The sequence below is a fragment of the Panicum virgatum genome, chromosome 8N (assembly GCF_016808335.1).
Source record: "Panicum virgatum strain AP13 chromosome 8N, P.virgatum_v5, whole genome shotgun sequence".
NCBI lineage: Eukaryota > Viridiplantae > Streptophyta > Magnoliopsida > Poales > Poaceae > Panicum > Panicum virgatum.
The window spans coordinates 35,370,492-35,379,492 of NC_053152.1; the positions used below are offsets into that span (position 1 = coordinate 35,370,492).

The window sequence follows — 9,001 nt, forward strand, 5'->3', positions numbered from 1 at the left end:
CTACAAATTAATTCCTTAGTACCGGTCAACACATGAAACAATAGTAGTTGCAAGTCGATACATAATGACAAGCATATATTTAGGGATGAAACTCACGACAATATATTTGAAGTATAGATGGTACGAGGCCAGAAACAGTAATTGTCCACACATACTGTGATATTTATAGAGCCGCAGATCTAGAGCTATACCTAATGAAGATAATACTATAGACTGAAATATATAATAGTGGTGTGCAAACGTAAGCAGATACATCGATAGAGCCACATAACTCTTGCTAGTTCTTGGTGTAGAACGGGACAATGGTGTAGATGGTTTGCAGGAGGGTGGCAATGAGCAAAATTATGGCAGCCATGAGGGAGATGAATACCCAGGGGTTGCTCAGGTAGGTGTTCACAAAGCTGGCCCGCCACTTATTCCGGCGCTTCCTGCAGTGCTCGTTCAGCTTCCACTGCACCTGGCCTAGCCTGCTGCCTCTGCTTGCCGTCCATGATAACTTGACGAGGGTGTTGAACATCTCCACCGCCCTTTTCTCACTGCCTACTAGGCCCTGGAAGAGCCCTTTGGATCTTAAAAGTTCTACATCCTTTTCGGATCTGATGATTTTTTCCATAAAGAACATGTGGCAACATACGTCAAGATTGACTTCAGGGTGTAGCCACTCAAATGCCATTAGGTTGAGGAGTGGTATCTCTGTGTCCTCATCGAACGTGAACATTGGCATGCTCAGCGTGCCGTTTTCCATGTTAACGTTGTGGATGCTATCAGTGTCGCTCCTTTTGAATTGGATCCCTGCCTCCTTTAGCTCAGAAGCACAGGGTGTGCAAGCCTCATATTCAACGCATCCTTCCCAATTTGGACGGGAACTACAGTAACTTTTGTGAAAAAGGTCTAGGAAGTGGAGACCTAAGTTTTCCATATCTTCCTCATCAAGTGGGTTGCGGTCCAAAAGAAATAGCACGCAGCTGTTGATATGTTTAGCTTCCTGTACATACTCACCATTGAAACAAATAAAGCAATAGTAAGAGACTCGCTGTTCAAACAAAAGCGTACACACATTTAATTAAAGAGACAAAAATGTATTTGAAGTTCTATTAACATTCAAATCCACGCACCTCTACTCTGGTTGTGGCATGTGCCATATATATTGTTGGTTGGTTTGCAACCCCACATAGGCAATTATGCTTGTGCGTTGCTACAGACAACGTTGGTATAATTATCGGATACATATAGTTGTCTATCTGCTAATTTTCAGGGATCTACACGGAGGGCTGGTTTGACTCGCTTACGGGATGAACTAAGGCCTACCTGTTAATGATACAAGACCCACCAAACTAAAAATTTTGGTGAAAACATCACTTGTCTTAGAAATAGGTATAGATAGTACTAATATATAATATAATGCTAATATATAATATAATAGGTATAGATATTATACTAATATATAATACTCTAGCCGAAACAAATAAACGGCCAGCTTTTGACCCATATCAGGTCGTGTTTGGAGACCAGTGATAACGCAAAAAAATATGGGCGAAACATTACATGGGGAGAAGAAAAATACGGGCAAAACATTAGATGAGGGAGAAGGAGCTCATAGGTGTTGCCCACCAGCGGATTGGCGAAAAGACCGAAATGCCCCCGCCATCCCTATCCAATTGTATGGAACTCATCTCCTCCACTCCACCGTCGAGCGCGGGGCTCCTCCCCGCCGCGGCCGCCGCCTTCCCTCGGCCACGGCCATTCCTCCTCCCCACCGCTCGCAGCCAACGCCGCCCTTGCTCCCCCGGTTGCCCCACTCGCCCCTGCGCGCCGTCACCACATTCTCTCCCCCATGCGCGCGGATTGCGTCTCGTCTGCTCCGCCGCCAGCAGCCCAGCACCACTGGCGGTACAACAACACTGGCGGCGGAGCGAATGTGCACCGGAGGACGTTCGGTTACCTACGACGCATTGTTCGCCATGACACTGCGGCCGGAACTGTGCACCCAGCGCCCGCGGATGACGAAGCCACCCTTGTGCCGCCGCCCTCCCGGCCGCCGCGGCCGTGCAGCAGCTCGCGGTTCTGGCACATCATGTGCGAGCGGCTTTGGCCAGAGCGCCACAGCACCCCCCCAGCGCGTCGTCCAAAGTACTGCCTCGCGTACCAACTTCTCAGCTTGTGACGGTGCGAGCTAAGAGCGAGGACACTGCGAAGGAAGATTGCGGCGGCACATGGTCCGGGGAGCGCGAGAGGGTAGGCCGGGAGCGCAGGAGTGGGATGGCGAGCGAGGGCCCGACTTCTTTTCAGAGCGGCAGGTATGAAATACTGAATATGATAGGGATGCGAGGAAAATAGAGATTCTGTTGAATTCAGTTTTTGGTGAGATTTTATTTTTTAGCTAACTCATTAAGAATACAAGAGCTAGTTTTGAATAGCGGTTTCACTGACATGGATGACACATGGAAGTGGGCTGCACATATCATCACATTTCTCTCTCCTCTCTCCTTTTCCTTTGTTCTCTTCACCACATTCTTGCTCTCTTTCTCTCTACCCATGCAAGATTCCTGCTGCCGCTTCTGCACCTCCTCACCTTATCCCACCGCCGCTGCACCTCCCATACTCCGGCCCTCGACCGGTGTCACGCGGCTCCCACGTCACGGTGCCCTCGGCGGCGACTTTCTTGACAGTGGTGAACCCGCGCGCACAGCGGCCCGTCAGCCTCGACGATGTGGGGTAAGTGGGGAGGGAGGCAGCACCGGTGGCAGTGGTGGGAGGGAAGGCCCGGATCAGGTGATGGGTGGTGTGGGCGGGGCTGCTGGGCAATATCTGGTGCGCCACAGGGTGAGGCGCGGCCGTTGGTGGCCAGATCTGCAGTGGGGTGGGCTGGGCCGCTCATGCCCTCCACCTGCTAGACGACCGGATCTCCGAGCTCCATGGGCAAGCTCGTGCCACTCAGCATCCTCATGCCAGTGGTCAACGAGGAGGCTGTGGCGGGGACGTTGCTACCGCCAAAGAATGCATGAAGCCGACGTGTCGTGGGGGAGCTACTCCCGTGCACGGAGATGGAGGCCGGGTAGGTGGGAGCCGCCGGAGGCAATGAAGTAGAGGAGGGTGTGGATACGGAGGTGGGGGCCGAGCCTGAAGATGGGCAAAGTGCGGCCAGGCGGTGGTGAAGGCGTGCAATTGTGGCGTCGAAGAGGGTGGCTGGTGGTGGTGGTGAGGAGCCTTCCGTGGAGCCAGCGCCGGTGGCATAGTGGACATGGCGGAGAAGAAAGAGAAGAAAGGAAATGGAGAGAGGAGTGAGAGAGAAAAGGTGATGACATCCACGTCAGCAAAACCACCATTCAAAACCATCCACGTCAGTGAATCTGCCATTCAAAACCAGTGAATGGCTAAATATAAACAGTTTTTGGAGTTCGATGGTTGGATTTCTGGTTTTCGAGTTGGATGGTCAAAACCAAACTCAGGTGATAGTTCAATGGTCAAAAATGTACTTCTTCCTTATGATATAATTGGATAATTTATATACAATTTAGGAGACTATTTGCATTATTTTTATAATAGTATAGGTGGATAATTTCCACCAAGATGGGGTGATTACTTTAGATTCTTTTATAATGGCAGAGGTGGATTATTTAGATACATGTTTAGGGTGTTACTTCAGTCTATTTTCGTAATGATAGAGGTGGATAATTTGTTAGGAAATATAAAAGATGCAATGACTGGTATGATTATAGTTATCGGATTAATGGCTGGAAGTTTCTCATTTTTGTGAGAATTTTTGGATTCTCTATTTATTTGAGTATTCATCTAGGATCTTAGGTGACTTCATGTCGAGGCTCAAAAAAAAGAGCGTCGAACTAGTAATAGTAAATAATAGTAAGTTACACACACATATAGTGGTATACACCGTTGACACTAAATGTGCTTCACCCATCCAGTCTAGGATAATGATTGAACAAAAAAATAATTGAGCGTTGATGAAAGTAAGTATATATATGATGATCGAAAAGAGAACAATTGAAGTTAGAAGCCTCTGCTACATAAAAAGTAGACGTACCGGAGATGTGCCGTCTAGGATAACAGATAGAAGCCTCTGTAGAACCACTAGAGGCAGTTGATTTTCCATCGCGACCATGTCATTCCGCATGATTGGCCATAGACGAGAAAAACTGTTCTTGCTGAAGATAGGGTCGTTGGCCGCATAATTCCCTGGTGCTAGAGCTTCAAACATCAGCTCCAACAAGAAGCAGCCGTCCGTGACCATCATCTCCACGAAGCGACCCTTGTTCGCTCCACGCCATTTTTTGTCATCCAGGTCATCGTAGGCACCTTGGAGCTCCTCTACTACTTCCTCGATGACCGCAACAAACTCCTGTAAATGCTTCCCGGATTGGTTAACTATGTGCAGCACTGCTCGCCGCTTATGCTGCTCCATGGGAAGGAGGTGTCTCTCGCCATGGTGTAAAGGGCCCAGCGATACGAACTGTGGCTGATAGGACTTGCTGTTTGTCAGCTTCTTGATAAACTCTGGCACCCGGCGTATGGATCGTTGCTTCCACAGCACCATCTCCATTGATGGGTTGGCCTGCTCGAGCATCTTCTCCATATCCACCACCCAGCTAGAAGAACTAGATTTCGCTTGGACTCTCACGGTCACGGACTCCTCCCCCATTTTCTGCTCACTCAGTAGGCTATCTCAAAGGCACCCTCTCGATTTGATTTCTTGTGTTCCAAAACCTTGCGACTTCAGTAAACACCGAGAAGGGTGTTAAGGCCCTATATGATGGCACAGGAAACACACCGAGATGGGTGCCGGTCCATTTGTCATTTCTTTATGTATTGTACACTTTTGTGTGACCAATCGAGTTCGAAGTCTTCGGTTAATTAATATGATACAGATCTCAGCACTGGCGTCTACCTGGCCACGTTCGGTGTTACTGGCTTGATCAGAGAGGCCTATGTATGATTTAGTCAAGAACAACGAAATGATTGAGGCTATGGAGGCTATGGCAGCACGATACCACGTGAAGAGGATGTGCTAAGTAATCACGCTGTAGCCAATAGCTTACAGTTTGTCATTATGACCTTGCAATATGCCACTTGACCAACAAGATCAAGTCTAGATGAATAATCTATTTATTACATTAATAATGGAGCATTAAAAGAAGTCATTATTTTCGCCGAGAGATCTAGAAATTTCTGCATCAATCTCTAAAACGAGAAGGATTCACTGTCAGAAACTACTAAATAAACCTAAATTTGGAATTTTAAAAATAGGAGAACTACGACTCACACTACTACAGAACAGGCCTTCAGTTCAGGCCATTTGTCCCGGCTGCCGTTGGGCCCGGTACCAAATGGGCTTTTGTCCCGGGTCCAACTGCTAGCCGGGCGGGTAGGGGGGCCAGGGGCCTTTGGTGCCAGTTGCAGGAACCAACCGTGACCAAATGACACTCTTTGTCCCAGTTGGTGGCTCCAACCCGAGCCCCGCGGCCTATTCGTCCCGGTTGGAGCCACCAACTGGGTCAAAAGAGTGCGCTTTGGTCCCGGTTGGTGCCTCCAACCGGGACAAATCTCATTGGTCCCCTTATCCCCTTTCCCCTTCCCCCGCCCGAGCAATTCAACTCACTTGTTCTTTTTGTTCTTGGCTCAGGTGGGGGGAGTTCTTGCTCATTTGGATTGCATATGTAGATATGATTTACTTGTTTTAGTTGATCTAAATGAGACCTCGTTTGCTTTTTTCAGTTTAAGTAATAAGTCCCTGTCACATCATATGTTTAAACACCAATTAGGAGTACTATATATAGACTTATTATAAAACTAATTTTATAAGTCGTGACCTAATCGCGAGAAGAATCTAATAAGACTAATTAGTTCATAATTTGACCACTAATTTATACAGTAACCATCCGCTATTCATGTATTAATTATACTTAATAGATTGGTCTAAAGCCATAATTGCAACTTATGTGATTAGTTTTATATTGAATTGATATCTGAATATTTGAATTGACATGCAAACATTCAATGTGACAGATACTTAAAAAACTAAACATAACCTGAGTCTGGAGAGTTGATGTGATTTACTTGTATATATGGCTATAAATATATTATAAATGAGTGTAGTATAATTTTTTTATTTTTAGAATGAGAATGAGTATGTGGATAGTAGAAATTTTTAGAATGAGTCTAGATAGTTCTTGTGATTTACTTGTATATATATATGACCATTTGTGGATACTAGAAATTTTTAGAATGAATTATTGAAATGAGTATAGTAGAAACTTTTTGTATTATGAATGGATTATTTTCAAACTCTAGTGATGTATTTATTCAGGCTCACATTGAAACCATCTAGAAGTTACAAAATCTTTATTTTGGAACAAGTATAGGTCGTTAACCTCGACCCAGCGGTGATGGCACTGCCTTTCGGGGCCTACATAATATCTGCAACACGATGCGGTTTAAGTACGCCACCGATTGGCTGGTCGCAGCACCAACACTTATGGTTGATGCAGATGCAACACTTGGCACATGCAGTGTGGCCGTTGTTGCACTGAAAGCATATCAACGACCACACTGCCTTTGCCAAGTGCTGCGTCTACATCAACCGTAAGTGTTGGTGCTGTTGCGAGCCAATCGGTGACGTTCTTGTACCGCATCGTGTCGCAGACATCATGTTGACCCCCAAAAGGTAGTGTCATCACCGCAGGGTCGAGGTTAACGACATATATTTCTGAACACACCGAGAAGGGTGTTAAGGCCCTATATAGATAGCACAGGAAACACACCGAGATGGGTGCAGGTCCATTTGTCATTTCTTTATGTATTGTACACTTTTGTGTGACCAATCGAGTTCGAAGTCTTCGGTTAATTAATATGATACAGATCTCAGCACTGGCGTCTACCTGGCCACGTTCGGTGTTACTGGCTTGATCAGAGAGGCCTAAGTATGATTTAGTCAAGAACAACGAAATGATTGAGGCTATGGAGGCTACTACTATGGCAGCACGATACCACGTGAAGAGGATGTGCTAAGTAATCACGCTGTAGCCAATAGCTTACAGTTTGTCATTATGACCTTGCAATATGCCACTTGACCAACAAGATCAAGTCTAGATGAATAATCTATTTATTACATTAATAATGGAGCATTAAAAGAAGTCATTATATTCGCCGAGGGATCTAGAAATTTCTGCATCAATCTCAAAAACGAGAAGGATTCACTGTCAGAAACTACTAAATAAACCTAAATTTGGAATTTTAAAAATAGGAGAACTACGACTCACACTACTACAGAACAGGCCTTCAGTTCAGGCCATTTGTCCCGGCTGCCGTTGGGCCCGGTACCAAATGGGCTTTTGTCCCGGGTCCAACTGCTAGCCGGGCGGGTAGGGGGGCCAGGGGCCTTTGGTGCCAGTTGCAGGAACCAACCGGGACCAAATGACACTCTTTGTCCCAGTTGGTGGCTCCAACCCGAGCCCCACGGCCTATTCATCCCGGTTGGAGCCACCAACTGGGACAAAAGAGTGCGCTTTGGTCCCGGTTGGTGCCTCCAACCGGGACAAATCTCATTGGCCCCCTTATCCCCTTTCCCTTTCCCCTGCCCGAGCAATTCAACTCACATGTTCTTTTTGTTCTTGGTTCAGGTGGGGGGAGTTCTTGCTCATTTGGCCACCTCATTTGGTCTTGATTTTCCCGTCCCTCCATAGGCTCTAAAGGTTTGTTTTTGTCATCTTTCATTGCTTATGCAGCTCATTTCATGCTTCAGAAATAGAGAATTGCGAGGTGTAGCTCATTTCTTTCTCATTTAGATTGCATATGTAGAGATGATTTACTTGTTTTAGTTGATCTAAATGAGACCTCGTTTGCTTTTTTCAGTTTAAGTAATAAGTCCCTGTCACATCGTATGTTTAAACACCAATTAGGAGTACTATATATAGACTTATTATAAAACTAATTTTATAAGTCGTGACCTAATCACGAGAAGAATCTAATAAGACTAATTAGTTCATAATTTGACCACTAATTTATACAGTAACCATCCGCTATTCATGCATTAATTATACTTAATAGATTGGTCTAAAGCCCTAATTACAACTTATGCGATTAGTTTTATATTGAATTGATATCTGAATATTTGAATTGACATCCAAACATTCAATGTGGCAGCTACTTAAAAAACTAAACATAACCTGAGTCTGGAGAGTTGATGTGATTTACTTGTATATATGGCTATATATATATTATAAATGAGTGTAGTATAATTTTTTTATTTTTAGAATGAGAATGAGTACGTGGACAGTAGAAATTTTTAGAATGAGTCTAGATAGTTCTTGTGATTTACTTGTATATATATATGACCATTTGTGGATACTAGAAATTTTTAGAATGAATTATTGAAATGAGTATAGTAGAAACTTTTTGTATTATGAATGGATTATTTTCAAACTCTAGTGATGTATTTATTCAGGCTCACATTGAAACCATCTAGAAGTTACAAAATCTTTATTTTGGAACAAGTATAGGTCGTTAACCTCGACCCAGCGGTGATGGCACTGCCTTTCGGGGCCTACATAATATCTGCAACACGATGCGGTTTAAGTACGCCACCGATTGGCTGGTCGCAGCACCAACACTTATGGTTGATGCAGATGCAACACTTGGCACATGCAGTGTGGCCGTTGTTGCATTGAAAGCATATCAACGACCACACTGCCTATGCCAAGTGCTGCGTCTGCATCAACCGTAAGTGTTGGTGCTGTTGCGAGCCAATCGGTGACGTCCTTGTACCGCATCGTGTCGCAAACATCATGTTGACCCCCAAAAGGTAGTGTATCACCGCAGGGTCGAGGTTAATGACATATATTTCTGAAGTAAACATTTTTTTATTCTAGATGGTTTTTGGATATTGAGCCTGAAACGAAGTGTGTGAACCATGATTTCATCCCATGACACTGGCCTGGGATGAAGAGTGTTCGCCTCTAACTTAAGAGTGTCAAAATAATTAGGGATT

The 9,001-nt window shown here is 45.0% G+C and overlaps 1 protein-coding gene across 1 annotated transcript; it reads right to left on the reverse strand.

Annotated features, from left to right (window-relative positions):
- Positions 1–277: 277 nt before the first annotated feature.
- Positions 278–4,742, reverse strand: LOC120684984 (UPF0481 protein At3g47200-like). The gene is made up of 2 exons (XM_039966833.1): positions 4,043–4,742; positions 278–985 (listed from the first exon to the last, which is right to left on the reverse strand). Exons 1-2 carry the CDS (start codon positions 4,655–4,657, stop codon positions 278–280), a joined length of 1,323 nt encoding a protein of 440 aa, XP_039822767.1. The 5' UTR covers positions 4,658–4,742.
- Positions 4,743–9,001: the final 4,259 nt, after the last annotated feature.